This window comes from Numenius arquata, chromosome 3 (genome assembly GCF_964106895.1).
Source record: "Numenius arquata chromosome 3, bNumArq3.hap1.1, whole genome shotgun sequence".
Taxonomy (NCBI): domain Eukaryota; kingdom Metazoa; phylum Chordata; class Aves; order Charadriiformes; family Scolopacidae; genus Numenius; species Numenius arquata.
In genome coordinates this window covers 42,664,040-42,683,018 of record NC_133578.1, presented here as the reverse complement: position 1 = coordinate 42,683,018, position 18,979 = coordinate 42,664,040, and the positions used below count along the sequence as shown (strand labels likewise).

The window sequence follows — 18,979 nt, the reverse complement described above, 5'->3', positions numbered from 1 at the left end:
TTCCTTTTCAATCACTTTGGAAATCTGCAGATTAAGAATGCTGTTTAAGAGATTGGTACATTTACATTAATATACCTCTTTATTTGCAGCTCAGTATTAGCAGCATTCATTTCATTCAGAAGGTGTTCAGGAATTTGGTACCTTGGATTTCCTCGCGCTGCAACAAATAATATAGGCTAGTTTGGCCTCAGCTGCTTAACACGTGTTTTGGCAAACAAGAAAAGTGATCAAGATGAGACATTACAGTACGGTAATCATTGAAAATTCAGAGCAATGATGTTGCATTCTTTCATAATAGAGAAAATTAAACAGCAAGATGATACAAAGAACAAACAAGTGCTTTTACTTCTTCCCATCAGTCTTTCCCCATGGGAAACTGATACACGAATGCTGTTAGCAACAACTTCTATTTGTGTCAGTAGGAGATGATCTGCTAGTATTTGTGAAGCATACTAGAAAAGAGTTAGTGTCAGCCACAGCCAATTAACTGGTCACTACCTCCTTGGAGGTAACCTCTGTGTATCTTAGTTAACCCTTTTTTCAAACGAGCACTAGAAAGAAAACTGTATCTTCAGTTCTTGGAAAGGACAGAAAGGCCCAACAGCCTTTTCCCTCCAGAAAACAAACTGTCAACGAAGGAAGCCCCCAGAATATCAAGATGAGCTTTGTGTACCTTCAGGCGGTCTTTTTAACTGAGATTTTCGATAAAACAGCATGTAGGCACTCTCTTTACCCTGAAATTGTTTCTCAATATCCTTCTCCTTGATCGGCTGGACTTTTGAATCATTCAGATCAAACCAATGGCAACCAGCAGAACTGTCCCTTAGCCTTGTAGGGCTTTTTTCTGAATTCCACTGGACATCATTCTTCTGAGGAGGGCTTTGGAGATCTTGTCCTTGAGAATCGGACTTAAACAGGAGCTTGTGGTTTTCCTTCAAACCAACCGTATTTTCATCAGGACTGAACTGAAAGATCTGAGGATGGTTCTGCAAATACTAAAATGAAAGCAAGGACAAGATTAAGAAGATACCCAGTTTTAAATACAGCAGCCTGCATTAGCTACTTCACCAGACTCATCCTCAAATAGATACACAAACCTCATCCATTCAAACTTAATTTTATGGTGCCTCTTCATCTGTTCCTCAGTTTAGACAGAAAAATGTAATTTTCCTACCACCACTGATCTGTCTCATCTTTCATATTCTGTTGCTGGCTTCGTTTCTTATATAACTTCAAACTATCGTGCAAGACACTGCAAAAGATACATGTATCACTAAGAATTAAACCAGGCTAACTTCTGGATTTCAAGGAGTGCTTCAGACACTGGAGTGCTTTTAAAACACTTCTCACAAGCGCATACGCCCTGTCCCCGGAAAGGCAGCACAGGGAGTGATGGATGCTCTATGGGCAACCATAAAGCCTCTCAGACACACCGAGTACCATCCCAACCAGTTCAGCTCTCTAGCACTGGTACTTTACAATCCCTAGTCTCTGCAGAAAAGTGCCCTTATGGCCAAGAAGGCCAGTGGTCTCCTGGGGTGCATTAAAAAAAAACATGGCCAGCAGGTTGAGGGAGGTCATCCTCCTTCTCTACTCTGCCCTGGTGAGGCCCCATCTGGAGCACTGGGTCCAGTCCTGGGTCCCCCAGTTCAAGAAGGACAGGGAACTACTGGAAAGAGTCCAGCAGAGGCTACAAAGATGATGAAGGGAATGGAGCTCCTCTTTGATGAGGAAAGGCTGAGAGACCTGGGGCTGTTTAGCCTGGAGAAGAGAAGACTGAGAGGGGACCTCATCAATGCTTAATCTAAAGGGTGGTTGTCAAGAGGATGGGGTCAGCCTCTTCTCAGTGGTGCCTGGTGACAGGACAAGGGGCAATGGAAACAAGCTGGAACACAGGATGTTCAATCTGAACATGTGGAAAAACTTCTTTCCTGTGAGGGTGGCAGAGCCCTGGAACAGGCTGCCCAGAGAGGGCTGCGGAGTCTCCTTCTCTGGAGATACTTAAAACCCGCCTGGATGAGTTCTGGCCAACTGCTCTGGGTGACCCTGCTCTGGCCGGGGGGTTGGACTAGATGATCTCTGAAGGTCCCTTCCAACCCCTACCATTCTGTGTTTCTGTGAGAAATGCTCCCTTCTGTATTTGCCAGGCAGGGATATTGAGCTCAATCCTGGTCTGCTGAGCTGTACCCTACACAAATTAACGCTGCCCATTGTGGCATCTCAAGAACTTAAAACTTCCTCACACTGTTTTGCCCAGCTTATCCACTTGGTTCTTTACTTTCATTTTAGCCGCATGCAGATACTTCAAACAAGTTTGGTGTCCAAATGACACAAAACAAAATCGTGGCTCTTGAGAGATGGCGGAGGACACCAACTACCCTACACTTTCAGGCAGACGGTCCTTTGAGAGTCTTGTCCATGTTTCCCAGTTCACTAATTTATCTTAGAAGCCTCTTACACATGCTCATTCTTGCTAGTCCAAGTGCCAGTATTTTCAATCACCATCCTACTGACTCTTCAATAGGAATATAAATGTAAAGTTATCATAACAGTAAAATACATGCGTATCACCTTTCGTAACGCTCCACATTGTTTTCGGTATTTCTTATTCCACGACACTCCATTTTTCTCCAATAATTTCTGCCCTAATTGATCCACAGGAATTTGTTTAGATTCTTCCTACAGAAAAATTAAAACAAAGGCTACAAAAGTAAATTCTGAAGCGCTTAAAACTTTCCTATTTGTTAATAAGACAAGGTGACATCACATTTTGCAACAGCTTAGGTAAGCAACTTAAATACTCAAAAAGGGCCGTCTTCTGTATGAAGAGACACTATTAGTGTTAAAGTCAGGTTAAGTTACAAGTTTTATACGCTTCACAGTAAGTTCAGAAGAATTCTGTACACTTAAACCTGCCCACTCTCACATACACTAATCCCTTTTAGTTTCCTAGATACCAAAATCAAAGCAGTAAACTCCTTACATACCATACCTCTGATAAAATCCTTTTCAAGACAGCCAATGGATTTTCTATTTCTTTGGCATTTTCGGTATCTCGTAAAGCCTTATCTTCAATCAGTCTATCTTCTTCTTCCTGTAGAAGAAAAAAAATAGGCTCACGAATACTGTTGTTTCACACAGAACTAGCTGTTTTCTATTCTATTCTGTACTAACACTAGGATCCTGGGCTGCGTCAAGAGAAGCGTGGCCAGCAGGTCGCAGGAGGTGATTCTACCCCTCTACTCTGCTCTGGTGAGACCCCACCTGGAATACTGCATCCAGCTCTGGAGTCCTCAACACAGGAAGGACATGGACCTGTTGGAACAGGTCCAGCGGAGGGCCACGAAGATGATCAGAGGGATGGAGCACCTCCCCTATGAAGACAGGCTGAGAGAGTTGGGGTTGTTCAGCCTGGAGAAGAGGGGGCTCCGGGGAGACCTCATAGCAGCCTTCCAATATCTGAAGGGAGCCTACAGGAGAGCCAGAGAGGGACTCTTTGTCAGGAAGTGTAGTGACAATCCCCCTCTTGTAGTGACAAGAGGGGAGATTCAGATTAGATATTAGGAAGAAATTCCTTACTCTGAAGGTGGTGAGACACTGGAACAGGTTGCCCAGGGAAGTTGTGGATGCCCCATCCCTGGAGGTGTTCAAGGCCAGGCTGGATGGGGCTTTGAGCAACCTGCTCTAGTGGAGGTGTCCCTGCCCATGGCAGGGGGATTGGAACTCGATGATCTTTAAGGTCCCTTCCAGCTCTAACCATTCTATGATCCTAGGATGCACAATTTCGAAGTGTGAAGGAAGTTCTGATAAGCTGCCTCTGGCACCTGCTACAGACTGTATATTCTCATACAGAGTATTGACTATCAGTTTTTTTAAAAGAAAAAGGCATTTGCATTACTTACAAACAGCCATCCAGAGCCATCCATTCAAATGACTGTGCTACTCTTGAGCAAAGATATTAATTCACTTATAGTGAGCCCGGTAACGTGAGATAGTTTAGCAGATCCAAAAGCTAAAATTTGCTACAAAATCTTAACAGATACCATATAGGCAGACTAGCCTTCTCCATGAGGTAAGAGACCAGAATATTAATCAGTTTGGATGTACATTTTATCCACTTGGTTTTAAAACTTTTCTGAAAAATGAGATATATCAAGCAAGGAAGAAAAACCTTCAGGACTTACTTGTAACTGCCAGTTTCCTAATTCATCCACATCTCTGATATAAACATGATAGTGTCCTCCATAGCAGCCACCTTTATGTATAATAACAGAGAAGAGCTCATACATGTACTCTGAATCATCCATTTCAGTCTTTAAAAAGAAAAACAATAATAACAACAATAATATATATCAGTAACTCTTTCACACAAGGACAGTTTCATACCATCAGCATAGCTTCAGATAGAAGCAATGGACTGACATACACCATGGACAAAAAGAATAGGTTTATTAAGCAACTTTTTAGGCATGACTGTGAACAATACTGGAAATTTAAAATAATTAAATAGTGATGCAAATAATAGAACAGCTCAACCTGTCTGTTCACAACCAGGCTTATTTTGTTTAAAAGACTAGAGAAAAAATAAGCAACACATTTATAAACACCAACCAACTGAAAAAAAAAAAAAAAAAAAAAGGCTTCCCCAGATGCAAACACTGGGAAATTTCCAAGCTTGCACTGCAACATCTCAATAAGAAAAATTGCTTTTTCAATCACAGTGCCTCTATTATGTATATCAAGCACTAGTATAGCTGCTTATAATCAAAATACATATAGATGAATGCAAAGACAGATTCCTAAAATAATGAAATAACTACAGGCCTGTAAAAAATATATCGCTAAATTTACACATGAAATTATCAGACAGTGACAATATAAACCCAAATTTAATTTCAATTTCCAGGCGATAATCTTCAAGAAAATGTCAGACTAAGTTTTAGGTAATTATTATACCCTTTCCCCTTGTATAGCTACAAGGTATTTCCCATTCAATTAGAAAGTGGTCTTTTGGAAACAAATCAGAATTCCAAAAATTTGAAATTAGGGACAGAAGAAAACCCCACACAGTTTCTCAAATTCTTTGACCTGACAAAACGCAAAATAAAAGATAACTCGTCCTTGAGATATTGGTTCTCTGCAGATTATATAGAAACTTTAACAAATATCAACAGTACAAACCTGCTCACAGAAAGGCCTCAGATTTATCTGAATAGGGAATGTATAGCAGCTCGTTTCCTTGTATCGTTCGCACTTCTCGAAGTCAAAGTTAAATCTCAGGAGGGAAATAGTGAGAAAGGGTGGCAACTTGCGTAGCTTAGCAGACTGTAAAATGATTTTAAAAAGTTGTAAGCACGTGGTTATACAAAATAACGTTTCCACTTTGCTATGGTCATCTCTTCACTTTCCATCAAATCAGTGTTTTAATTTTTAAAATGTCTTCCTTAATTCTGAATTTCCTACCAACTAGACATTCTAAAAGCAACCCAGATCCTTCCCCTCCATAAAGCCCTACACCTTCCCTGAATGGTGATCACCAGTCCCATACTTTATCCTCCTACAGAAAATGAAGGAGGGCATTGCTGAAATTCTACTCAGCAAATACATTTCCATAGCCCAGGTGTTCTTTGCGAGAGGATTTTCTTGATTTTTATACTAAGAAGCAATTGCTTCAAACCCCTGGGTTTGTGCTTAGGCGTGAAGTCAGACCATGTAGCATCTTCCTGGCCACTTTGCTCTCAGCGTCTCGCACAGCACCTACCACCAACGGTCCCACACCAACCCTGGGAGCCCCAAGAAAAAACACCACCTCAACTCCTGCCGAGCAGCAGGTGCTGCAGAAGAGCAACACGTGTGTCCTGGGTTGAGCGACGCAGGACTGACTTTTCTTCTAATGTTGGGGGAAACTGCACTTTTAGAAGATTCTGGTGTCTGAATTTGTGAAAATATTTACTTTATAGCCAGCTATGGGATGGGGGATTCAAGGTCTCAGTGTTTTCGAGCCTTGCCAGGTGCAGGGATGAGGAGTGAAGCCCGGGCACTTCACCCAGGCTGGGCAACAGCATTATTTCATACCATGAATGTCACATTCAACATAAATTAGAAAAGTTTGCTGCGTAGTTTTCTCTGCCCTGATGGTGGTGGCCCAGAAAACTCCTTGCCCCGGTGCCAGACCCACTGAGCCCTTCCCTTCCTCCCAAAGCCACAGCGCTCGCAGTGTCCCACATTTGCTGTCCCTGCTGGGAGTGCACAGCTTCCTGCTGAGAGAACTGGCCAAGTGCAATTCTTGTATATCTTATATTAGTATCGGGATTAATACTGGTTCTTTAGTATTGTTAATTATTTAGTCTTATCCTATTAAATCTATTTATATTTCAACCCTCATGTTTCCTTGCTTTCCCTGATTCCCCTTTCCGGGGGGTGTGTGTGTGTGTGTCTTGTCCCGGTTTGATGTGATAGAGTAATTGTCTAAATGACAATAAATTGTTATGGGTTTTCTGAAAGCATAACAACGGGGTGGGTTCACCGCTCCCTCTTGAACAGTGGGGCACTCAGCACCCGGCATCGGCCCTGAAGCCACCCCAAAAGAAAAAATAGCTATGAATGAAGTTCCACTTACAAACACAGGCTACATGCTTGCTTCTGCTGGAAGGAAAGGATCTCAACAGAGGCTGGGGCTATGACTCCTCTGGCCCCTCCTGATCATGTCCTCCAAATACAGCATTTCTACTTCACCTGAGGTTTATTCCAATGACCATTGAGGAGTTTCCCAGTTCTTTGGGGTTGTGTGACCCCAAGTACCGGTCAGGGCTTGTACAGGAACAGTGTTTTCAAATGTGGAAGTCAGAAATTATCCTATCTGTAATATAATATATCTCTGACAGGTGTATATTGTCCAGAAAAAGAGATCATTCCCACATGTACTGTGCAGCCTGCTGCTGCGTGACTGTTAGGCTGCCTCCAAATGCAACAGAAATGGTCTGAAAAATGTCACCAGTGGCATTTTGCCTAAGACCTGCCAGCCTGCTCGAAGAAAAGGGCCTTGACTAAGATCTGTGGGCTACGGTAAATGAGCACAATGCTGTGCCTGAGCAGCACAGCGTAGGTGTACCCTGGAAGACCCTACAGCCAGCCACAGAATAACCAAGCAAGTGATACGTCTCCCTCATTTATCCAGGAGAGGATCTTCAAGGCAGGAAAGTCAACATAATCCATTTCAGCAAGGAAAATATTAATAAAGATCGAACAACTTGGTGTGTGAGCACATCAGGAACCCTGATGTGAAGCAAAAGCAACCATTTGTATCAGCTGTGAATGTAAGTGTAGGTTCAACAGACACACTTCCAAGCCTTTCCAATGTCTCCATCCAACTCTCCACCTGCAGAGCCGTAACAGACCCTCACAGGAACATACGTAGGGTGTAAACCCCCCCCCAATTTAGGTATTTCATATGTGTCAATCGCAAAGACTACATTGCAGAGCCTAGTGGCACAAAGGATTTTGCATGTTCTTCCAAGTTAAGGGTGAAAATCAGACTGTATAATTAAAATTTGATAAAGTTCTGGAACATGAGATTGTTCAACTCTTTCTTGAGATTGTCCATTCACACCCTGGCATCTCCCAGCTATGTGACTTCTTACCCAGTATCAGAGTCCCCACAGGCTTCTTGCACAGATAAGCACATTTGAGAGGTAAACGACTCTTCCTTTGCACTCCCTTGAACCCAGCAAAGTTTAACACAAATAAGCCCTTACAGATCAGCCACACGAGGCACTGGCAAACGATTCTGAACTCCTGAGCTACTGATTAACTTCATCTCTCCTCAGGTTGCCTTTGCATCCACTCCCTTCCACATTAATGTCAACAGTTCTCTGTTGAACACTGAGGAACTTCAGTGACTCAGCACAGGAACAAGGTCACTGCATTTGGCTGTACAAGTAATTTTTAAAAAAAACCTCAAAACTAACAGTTCTCACCCATAGCTGAGCACAGATCAAAGCAGTAAATCATTCACTAGGCTATGACAAAGCAGCAACAATTCAACAGACAAACCCATTGGCTTTCTTCAAAAGCATCTTCAAGCTACTGCCTGAAGGAGAAGACTTTTGCAGTCCGTATTCTGACCACAGGAACATGCCTTTGTGGCTTTGCTGCCTGGACTTTTATCCTCCTCCTTTCTGGCCTCTCAGATGTAAGGAAGCTCCTGATGGTGCCCATGGATGGAAGCCACTGGCTTAGCACGTAGGAAGTGGTTGAAAAGCTCACCAAGAGAGGACACAAAGTGCTGGTGGTTATACCAGAAGCTGGCAGATGGAAACAACACAGGCGTACACTGTGAAAACACACCTAGTGTCTTACACATTAGAAAAGCTGGATGGTTCCTTGCATGAATACATTCTTACTTACCTGAAGGCTCTAGCACACAGAATATACAATACAGAATATATTTCAATACAGAACATATTGAAAACACTTCCTAAGGTGTTAATTTATCACTGCAAGAACCTGATCTGCATCAGGGAAACAATGCAATACCTGGATGAACAGATGTCATTTGCCTGTGCAGAGTAACAGTTGTTCATTATTTTTCTCTCCCATTTGGGTTCTTCAGGAGAGAGTTACCATGGTTTTCTTAATTACATGGAGCCATTTATTTATTATATTCTAGCTTATCTTCTAGCCTATCCTCTGAAATGCCCAAAGCCAGGTGCCTGTAGAGGTGATTGAGGCAATACTCTCGAAACTACATGCCGCCCCATTCACCATTAGCTAGATTAAAGGCTGCAACAACGTTCAAGTCAAGAAGTGAGTCACGTGAGCTTTTCTTGACATAGCTGTTGAGATTTAAAAAACAGGTCAGATTTTGGCATCCTCTTGCTATATATTATCTGATTAAAGATACAGATTTTTAATTTCCGGAGTTAGAGGGCAGATACAGCCATGTAAACAAAGTTCCTAATGGTTAACATTGTTCCTAATGGAACACTGAGAATCACCAATGCATTACCTTTGAAGCTTCAACAAGTTTATCACAGGTTCCACATTGATACAAGTTCTCATTTTCAAAGTACTCTTCTTCTACATACATGTTCCACAGGGCCTCCTCCAAGCCAGCAACACCTTTTACCGCCACTGTTAGGTCTAAGAAATCTTCCTATGCAGAAGTACAACAAAAAGTAAGGTAGTAAGTAGTGCAAGTTCACAGTACAGTAGAAAAATATTCACCTCATTCACTACAGCAGATCAAAGCATTCCTTTTGCCTCCTGCTGATGGGGGAAAAAACTCCACACATCCACAGAAGAGAAAGTAATTAAAAAAAAACCAAAACAAAACACAAACCCAAACAAATAGACCTTTCTAAATTACAAAGAGCATAAAAGACTGTAAAGATATGCTTTACTGTTGTTACCCCACTGTTCAGCTCTCTGCTAACTACATCTACTAAAGGCAATGCTTGCCAACTCAGAAGATGCAATAACACTTGCTTTTTACCTGAGTCACAGCCTGATGTAGGTGGTTTAGAAAATGCCAGCCAAGACTTAACAACAGTCCTACATAATTTTCACGTTTTCAAGTCTGCAGCACTCTAACCAATAAACGCTACCTAGATTCACCAGTGACACTCAAGAAATAAGTAATTACTTTAATTGTTTTTTTGGAGTTTAAAAAAAAAAAAAAAGTATCTTCAACAGACTGAACAAAATCTAACCTGGAAAATCGTCTGGCTTTACCTGTCTCTCACTGATATTCTTGCATTCTTTACAAACAATCTGGTTGACAACAATCCCGTGATACAATCGGTTAATAAGGTCATGACCTGAAGTGCCCACAAGAGAAGTTTCCAAAGCACTGAACAGAATCCGATTTAATTCCTGCACATCATGCTGCCTCATTTCCTGCATGACAAAAAAACACAAAATAGCGCCATCTGCTTTGCTTATTACTTAAAAACAACACATATTAGCGGTGACAAAGACAGCTGCCTCAATGTCTACCCATACATTTACTACCCTGAGTAGTAAATTACTACTGTTATTACAATTTGTTATTCTTAATTAAGGTATGCTCTCTGAGTAGCTACATAAACTATAACCCACATAAGGCACCTTCACTTAGGTAGATTTAGACTAAACGCTGAGTTACACAGTTCAATTTAGGTAAGAATCTAAGTATTTGAAGGACAAGAACCCTAATTATTGTTGGAAAAACATTCCTCTAAAAACACAAGGAAAAGCTACTGAAGGAGTTTATTCTGTTTCTCACTGTAAACAATTGGCATGGACTTTACGTGGAGATACAATAGTACACAACAATAGCTGACCCAGTTCAATGCTATCTCTGCAGCTTGAAGTATTTTAAGATACCTCTTAAATGTCAAACTTGAAAAACATCTCCATTCAGGAAAAAGTTTATCAATGATAGTGTCACCGATAGTGATTTGTACCTCATGACTGTTCCACCCAAAGCTCTCCGTAAGGTCTGTCGTAGATGCAGCCTGCTGGTCCAAGAGCAGAAGCTGAGCAAATAACCGTTGAAGCTGTAATGGAATTATTCGAACCTAGAAATAAAACCCAAAATATACCCAACAAATCAGAAAGTCTTCAAACTAATCATTTAAATAAAAAGAAAAACAATTTAGTACAAAACTTGTCATAAACCACCGCTCTCTACGGCTTTCATAATACAAGTTACTCAGTTCACACCGAAACATCAGTCAGACACTTGGTTCCCCAAAATCTACGGCGCCTCACCTTACCCATTTTGTGATAAAGGAAACCTGTGTGGATTAAATTAAGCCATCACCACAGTGAAAAAGGACAGCTTCCTCTGACATTTTTCTTAATACTAAACCCTAAGAACCGCTACAAGACATCATGGCATACAGATTTAACACGTGCTACTCCTTGCTCAGTAAAGGCTTTGGTGGTGGGATGGAATGAGAGGGGAAGGAGAATGGTCAGTGTCAACAAGCTTGATTTTTCATATTTGACTTACAAAGAAAAAAATTTTCCGAGCAACCAGTTGTGTCACTTTAACCCAAGAGCTAAAGAATGATATTCTGCAGTCAACTTTAGCAAGCACTTTTTAAACAAAGATTAAATTCCAATCCCATACCATCTCGTGCATGAGTGGGCTGTTAAACCTTCAGACAGCCTCAGTGCAGTTTTCCAGGCTGCACGCATTTCCTCTTTTTTTTTTTTCCCTTTTTTTCCTAGTGACAAATAAGCCATAGCACTGTAACTTTAACTACGGACAAGAAAAAAAAAAAAAATCAAAGAAAGGACTGTACAGACTTTGAGATTGTTCCTGCACCCCTTAGAAAAAAAAGAAAAATTACCTCTCCTACGAACTTCAGCAGAAAAAGGCTCAATATCTTACTTCCGAAGCAAAAGCTTACAGCACTGAAAACTTACATCCGTGTGCAAAATCAAGCATCAGCCAATCAAACTGCCTTTCAGCACCAAAGTTAGGCTTTCATTCTCATAACAAGTTTCATGCAAATTGAAACAATATTCTTCCGAATCAACATTCGGCAGTGACTAACGACAAGAAAATTCTAAATACCTTCGCATCTGGTTTACCGCTATCACCCAGAGTCCCGAGCTCTTCGGGTCCTAGAGAGAACAGCGCCTCTGCAAATGTAAAAAAAAATGTCTATTTTTTAAAAAAAAAAAAAAATTCCTCTTTAAAGATTTATTGTATTTTAACTGTCAAGAATGACGATGCTATTCTTTTTTGCAAATTAAGACATTAAACAACATTTCCGAACATCATTCATCCTTACAACGGGTTCAAGCCATAAAAATAAAGCATAATAAGTACGAAGGTGGCAAAATATTTTTTTAGGAACTGTGGTGGTTGCATTAAAGCGTCATTCATTTTTTACGGACAGCAGTAACCTCTCTTACGTACACAAACTGTAGACTCTTTACCTGTAAGAAAATGTAATGCTTATAACTTATATGTTGTGAAGAAGTGGAGATATTAATTCTACAGACCAATAGCTCCAAGTATTCTGTAATGACTTATTTGAAGTAAAAGAAAGACCGCAGTTTATTTCAGTTAATATATAACTAGAAATGCAAGTCACTGTAAAATATCAACTCCAACATTAGTTTAAAAAGATTCTGAACACCTTACCTCTAAATTCGGGTGTGAAAAGCAGAGTCTGCAGAAGGGAATTGAGGTAGCAGGTTCCACCCTGATTTTTGATACCACTTAGGTTGGTGAAATCCCTGGGAGCTGGAGGCTCAGAATCTCTGGGCTTTGATTTCTTCCCTTTTTCACAATGATTGTTTGAAATAAAGGAAAAATCCTCTTCAAATAAGTCCCCAAACATTGTGAAGGCAGAACAGTCCTTAAAAACATATAAAATCTATTTACTATAAAAAATGCAATTGACTCCACCTCTAATCCTCCAAGATGAACCTTTCATCCCTGAAGAATTTGTTTATAACTGTTTTTATCTTATTCTGTTCATTGTAAAAATGAATGTCCAATCCATACAAAAATGTGCACTAATATAGCAAAAAAAGGGTGAATTAAAAGCATTTCTGTTAGCACAGGTATGAAGAGAATTTTAACCCGAACCAAATACATCACGTTTGAAATTTGCATAAGAAAAACCACACATAGCAAAAGAAATAGGTCCTTCTAAACACCTGTAATTAACTAGTGCTCAAGTTGCCCTGTTTCCTGCAGGAAAGGTATGTAAGGTCTCTCAAACTCATCAAAATCCCTACACTGTCTCTCAACAAATCCATGTGGACAAGTAACCTGCCTCTAGTATTGGCCAGTTCAGATGGGAAGAGTATAATAAAAAGTCAAAAATACATTGGTATTTTATGAACACATTATCTATTCTTTCAGGTGTTTGAGCCAGAAACTCAATGGCAACTAACTTAGGGACATTTTTAGAAGCATTGAGACCTCTTAGCACGTACCAGGACTCCCAAAACCAGTTCCCTTTTGTTTTATACTTGTGACCCCGTAATTTCATTTGGTAAGCTGTAGCTCTTGCAGTAGCAGTGAGTAATCAATGAGTTATACTGAAGCAATGGATAATCGTTCCCTCATTTACCTTCATTCCACATGCAACTTTGCAGATCTTTATCGTATTCCACTTAGATATCTCTTCCAGACAAAAGCTTCCACAAAGATGTATTCATTCCTGCAACTGAACTTGCCCCCCCCCCCGTCTTCAATTATCCTTATCTACCTTCTCCAAACACCTTAGACGACTCCTTTACCTGTTTCTGAGATGAGGAACAACACCTGCCTACAATGTTCAAGATGTGTGCAAACCACCGCTATCTATCTAAATATAATATACATTTTATTTTTACATATGTATTATATATAGCTTGTGTTTTATATATAATTTCTGTATTTATAAATAATGTTTGTTCTTTTTTTGTACAACTGCTGAGCACTAAACTGCCTTTTTTTTTTTTTTAAGAAATGTTTATTATTCAACTCTAAAAATTCAGTGAAATTCAGTGAAATTACCCCAAGGTCTCACTCCTGAATGTTCACATCAATCCCAAATATTACATACACACTTTACACAAATATGTGCACCAATACATAAAAGTTGTGATTGTCTCTGCCCCACGTTGCATCTCTTTGCATTCATCTACAGGTAATATTACCTGCTACTGTATCACAGTCATCACGAGCATAAAGACTTTAAAGCTTCACATCAGCGAAGCACTTGTGAAATAAACTGATATACTGCAGTAAAGACAGGATAAACTAGTCATTTCAGCATTCATTGGGGTTTTTCCTGACAGTTTATGGTGTGTTGAACATCGGCCCTAGCAAAGAGAGAAAAAAAAACCCTCCCCCTCACTCCCCTCTGTGACGGGTCATCTTCTGTTTCCCATCTTTTAGCTAATTATTTCATCAAGTAACAACTTCCTTCTCCTGGGTCAGCTTAATTTCTTTAAGAGCCTTTAGTGGCAAACCTTGTTGAATGCCTTTTGAAAATCCAAATGTGGTTTACAGCTCCTCATTCAACCAACTGGTAGTTCTTCAGGCATCTTCTAAAACTCTTTTCATAAATCAGCATTACATTAAGCTCATTTTAGTCCTTCCTGTGGCTTTTAGGCAAAAGGCTATGCTTAAAGCAGCTGACTATGAACCAGCATGGCAGCGTTCACTATGCTTGCTCTACAGTGCTTCTTCAGCATTTCGTCTATAGATATCCCCTTATAAATCCCCACAAAATAAAATTATATGGCTGGAGATCCTTCTTAATGAACACAGAAAAGAAAGAAATCATTTTGATCTCTTTGCATTAGGTTTTTCTTCTCTGAATACAGCTTTTATGCCTTGATTGCCTACAAAAAAAACCCAAAGCCTATAAAGGTCCTACCTTCCATGCTTTGAGACGCATTTGCCAGGTTTAGCACTCTTTCCAAACAGACTCTCAGCCTTCATTTATTTTTCAGTCAGGCCTATTGCACTTTAGTATTTAACCATCCAAAGATTATCACTCTTCCTACTTTTCCTCATCCAAATGCACAACAGCTTGCTCCTAATAGGTTTGTTCACCACAAAAAGGCACCAAATATCCAGGAGACAGCAATCTACTGACAGTCTGCTGTACCCACCCACCACTCCAGAGAAGCACTTCAGCAGGACAGTGCCAAATCCTCCCTCGCTCCTTATTTCTGGATCCTCAAAGCACTGCTGCTAGCAGCTTTCTTCCCTTAAAAAAAAAAAAAAAAAAAAATCACACAATAATATAGATTAGAACGAATCTCTGGATTATGTCTCTGATCCAATGCCCTCACAAAGCAGGGCCAACTTAGATCATATTGTTTATTAGGGCCTTGCCCTATCAAAGTTGGAATACTTCCATAAAAAGGAGATCCCAAACCCCGTAGAAGTCCCTGCCTCCTATTCCTCATCTCTAATGGGTACCTCCCATGTTGTAGCTTGGGTCTGGCACCTCTCATCCTACCCCAGGGCACCCCCTACGAAATCAGGCTGCACCTATGCCCTGCCAACAGCAGTACGGTCTCTCCCTCGCCTTCCCTTCTTCAGACTGATCTCACCCGGCTCCTCCCGCCTGTCTCCACCTCCCATGCGCTCCAGCCCCGCAGCCCCCACGGAGCTGGGCCCAGTCTTCAGACTCGGTCTCACCGGTACCGAAGAGAGGACCAGAACCGGTACGCTGGATCTACCGCCCGCACCCCCACCGGCCCGCAGCGCCGGAGCTAGCAGGTCACGGCCCCCCGCCGCCGCCTAGCCCGACTCACCTCTCGGAACCAGCGCCAGGAGCCGGGCCGGCGCCTACCGCCACGGCCCCGCGGCCGCCGCCATGTTTGTTGTGGCGCCGCGCAAAGCACGCTGGGACCTGAAGGCCGCCGCCGCTCCGGGACTTCACGCAGCTGGCCAAGCCCCGGAAAGAGAACAGCGGCAGCCCCTCGCTCCAGCTCCTTCCCCGATCCACAGAGCAAGGAGTGGGAAACGGGCGCCGGTGTGAAGCGAAGACCGGCCGGCAAGGCGAACGCGCACAGCCTGCCGGGAATTGTAGTGCGGCGCAAGAGCGGCGCTGTGCTGGCGACGGGGGCGCACTGCCTGCTGGGAGGGCGGGTCACCCGCAAGGCTTTCTGGGGGCTGTAGTTTCCTATCGGCCGCGGTGCACGGTGGGAGTCAGCCTGCTGGTGACACCGCCCCGCCGGGGGGGTGAGGGAGGCAGGGGTTGCCATGGAGACCGCGGGGCCTGCGCTGCCTCGCCGGCTTCAGGGCTTGGCGGAGGCTCCGCTTCTGCTGGGTGGTGGGCCTGGCAGGGGAGGAGAGCAACAAACCTCCGCCATCAGCCAGAGCTCTCAGGCCACCCCTAGGGACAGGCCCTGCTGAAGTCTTCTGAAAAACGAGACGGAACTGAAGCTCAATATACCAGCCTTGTAGCACGGGGGCTTCTGCTGCAAGGAAGGGCCCTCACAAAGGCTGGGGCTGCTTCTCCTTCTGCCCCTTCTGGTCCCCTTCATTCCCTGAGATTATGAGGCTCAATCAGGTGCAGGCCAGGGCTTGTACTGTTACCGCAAACTGGCAGATAAAACTTTCTAAGACTCAATTTAAAGTTTTAGAAAGCAGGCATTCTTTATTGGGGCACCGGGTGCGCAGGGGATAGCTCCTCCTGTTGTGCACACCGAATGCCATTGTCAAATCAAATTTATACACAACAGGGATACATAGTCGATGTAATTCCAAGAAAACATTAGCATATTCATTACATTTCCAAGAATTCATTTAGATATTATAATAAGCTTTTGGGCATGTGTAGTTGTGCCTTCTGGTGGTCCTCAGTTTGAGTGAGGGTTGTTTCTTCCTCAATCTTCATCTTCTTCACCTGTCCTTTGGCTCACTTTTCCTGTTGGCAAAGCACTCTAACTGCTTAATTGCTCGTTAAAACTAATGATCTCCCTGCTACCACCTGTTTGTCAGACGATGTCCATATTTATTGCATCCCTGTCTTAGGTCACCATGTTCTCAGGGCCACAGACATCCTTTCTTATCTCACTAAGCCCTTGAAACCGTTTGGGATGGTTACTAAAATAGCTACATTTCTTCTCTAAAAGAAGATTCTCTACAGTTTAACCATTTATAAACTACATAAAATCCGCCTTAGGTATCAGTACTGGCATTGGGATTTCAAACACAGGTGAGCCTGGCCAGTACTCAGAGAAGATGGACACCCTCTTTGAAACAAGCAGGTGTTTGCAGCTGCCTCCCTAACGCTGCCGCCAAGCCTAGAGCGGTCCAGCTGGCACCTCACTTGCTGCCAGCATTAACTCTCACTGTGGCTCTGCTGTGATCACGCGCTCCACCTCTACTCCCACCTGGAGCACTGTGTCCAGCTCTGGAGCCCTCAGCACAGGAAGGACATGGACCTGTTGGAACGGGTCCAGCGGAGGGCCACGAAGATGATGAGAGGGCTGGAGCACCTCCCCTAAAAAGACAGGCTGAGAAAGTTGGGGCTATTTAGCCTGGAGAAGAGTAAGGCTCCGGGGAGACCTTATAGTGGCCTTCTAGTACCTGAAGGAAGCCTACAAGAAAGGTGGGGAGGGACTGTTTGCAAGGGCATGTAGCGATAGGATGAGGGGAATGGTCTTAAACTAGAGCAGGGTAGGTTTAGCTTAGACATTAGGAAGAAGTTCTTTACCAGGAGGGTGGTGAGACACTGGAACAGGTTGCCCAGAGAGGTGGTGGAGGCCCCATCCCTGGAGATACTCAAGGTCAAGCTTGCTGAGGCTCTGAGCAATCTGATCTAGTTAAAGATGTCCCTGCTTACTGCAGGGGGGTTGGACTAGGTGACTTTTAAAGGTCCCTTCCAACCCAACGCATTCTGTGATTCTATGAGCACGCCGGCGGGGCCACGGAGCCACAAGCAGCAGGCATGCTGACACGATGTCCCTCCTTCCCACTGCAGCCATCCAGCACAGCCCCTCTTCCTTTGAGGTCGTCCGTTCCTCCCCCAGCTATGCCGCTTCTCACCCAAATTCAAAGTTCCCACTGTCCCCTTGCACTGGTGACCACGTGTGAGAGGTAAGCGACTCTTATCTCGCCCTCCCTTGAACCCAGCAAAGTTTAACTTACCAAGAAAGCCCCGCCACATAACCCAAGCCAACTGGGGGAGTCACTGGCAAGCTCTCAAACACTCAGAGACGCCTCTAAGGTACTGATTAACTTCACCCGACCTGCGCTTGCTTTTGTACCCGCTCTCTTCACATTAAAGGCGCCGAAAGGCTTGGATTTCAAATTTGTCGTGCTGCAGAAGGGAGGGGAGGGCAGGACATTTCTCTGCCTACCCGTCTTCACCAAATGGAGCGGGGTGCCCAAAAAAAACCACCTTTAAAAAAAATATTAAAATAAACCTTTTCATTGGAAAATGCTGCTTACAAAACCAGTCATTTTTCCAAGATAATTTTTAAGTACAGTTTATATAAAGCTGGAAATAATAACATTTTAGTTATTTCTCACTTTTTTTTTTCCCTTACAGTTTATAATGACAGAAAAGATTTTGAGAGTTTTTGTTTTTTCCACTTTTACTTCAGAGCTTCTTCCCCTAGTCTGAAGCTCAAATATTTTGTTTTCTGACAAGTTATCAAGTGCCGGAAAGAAAACTGCAATTTTGCCACTTACTCAGTAGTTTCTCTAAGCAAGGAAAAACTTACAGACATTGGTAAAGTGGGTAAAAGAAAGAAAAAGGCTTATAGAAAAACATGCAGAAAATGATGTAATTAGTTTCATTGAATTGACCATGGTACAGAAGGGAGTGAAAAGAAGTTGTGTGCCTCAGGGGCAGAGGCTGCATGTCTCTAAATATCCTATGTTTCACTATTTTTCCATGTCACAGTGCTATTTAGGCATCTAATCTTTTTTCAGCATTGATAACGTCAAAAGAAATGCTGTGAAGCCGATGGCTCTTGCAAACCCACACTTGCAGTGAAGCTGCTCATTGATTAAGTCAGGTCCAATACCTGTGCTCACACCTGAGTCTCTACTGAACAGTTCAAGCCATGCAGGGAGTAGTAGTCTAAAAACCACATTTATTACATGACTTAATGGCTGGCCTCAACTTGTTGTATAAGCAAGCGGTGAGGAATTTTTAACTCCCTGAGGGCCATCTCATAGGCTGTGAAACAACTGAATTAGTGCTCTGAAGCAAGGACCTGGGCTTCAGGCTCCCTGAACACTTCCCTGGAGGTGTTCAAGACCAGGCTGGATGGGACTTTGAGCAACCTGCTCTAGTGGAGGTGTCCCTGCCCACAGCAGGGGGGTTGGAACTAGATGGTCTTTAAGGTCTGTTCCAACCCAAACCATTCTATCATTCTATGATCTCTATGGTCTGAGGGGATAACTGAGACTGAAACTCTTAATTTATGCTCCATTACATATTTTTGTGTCTGACCAGAGTGCCATGGCCCTTTGCATGAGACTGGATCCCAAAGAGAAGGAGCCATC

The 18,979-nt window shown here is 42.8% G+C and overlaps 1 protein-coding gene across 2 annotated transcripts in view; it reads right to left on the bottom strand.

The window, feature by feature from the left end:
• USP40 (ubiquitin specific peptidase 40) overlaps window positions 1-12,341 on the bottom strand; it is a 36,374-nt gene extending 24,033 nt beyond the window's left edge. For both annotated transcript variants that reach the window (XM_074144937.1, XM_074144938.1), the window contains exons 1-11: window positions 12,143-12,341; window positions 11,567-11,634; window positions 10,446-10,559; window positions 9,733-9,897; window positions 9,008-9,154; window positions 5,182-5,325; window positions 4,185-4,313; window positions 2,993-3,094; window positions 2,572-2,679; window positions 674-995; window positions 76-157 (exon numbers count right to left, since the gene is read on the bottom strand). In XM_074144937.1, coding sequence (XP_074001038.1) covers window positions 76-157; window positions 674-995; window positions 2,572-2,679; window positions 2,993-3,094; window positions 4,185-4,313; window positions 5,182-5,325; window positions 9,008-9,154; window positions 9,733-9,897; window positions 10,446-10,559; window positions 11,567-11,634; window positions 12,143-12,341 — 1,580 coding nt within the window. The remainder of the gene's footprint in view (window positions 1-75; window positions 158-673; window positions 996-2,571; window positions 2,680-2,992; window positions 3,095-4,184; window positions 4,314-5,181; window positions 5,326-9,007; window positions 9,155-9,732; window positions 9,898-10,445; window positions 10,560-11,566; window positions 11,635-12,142) is intronic.
• Between the last annotated feature and the right edge of the window lie 6,638 nt (window positions 12,342-18,979).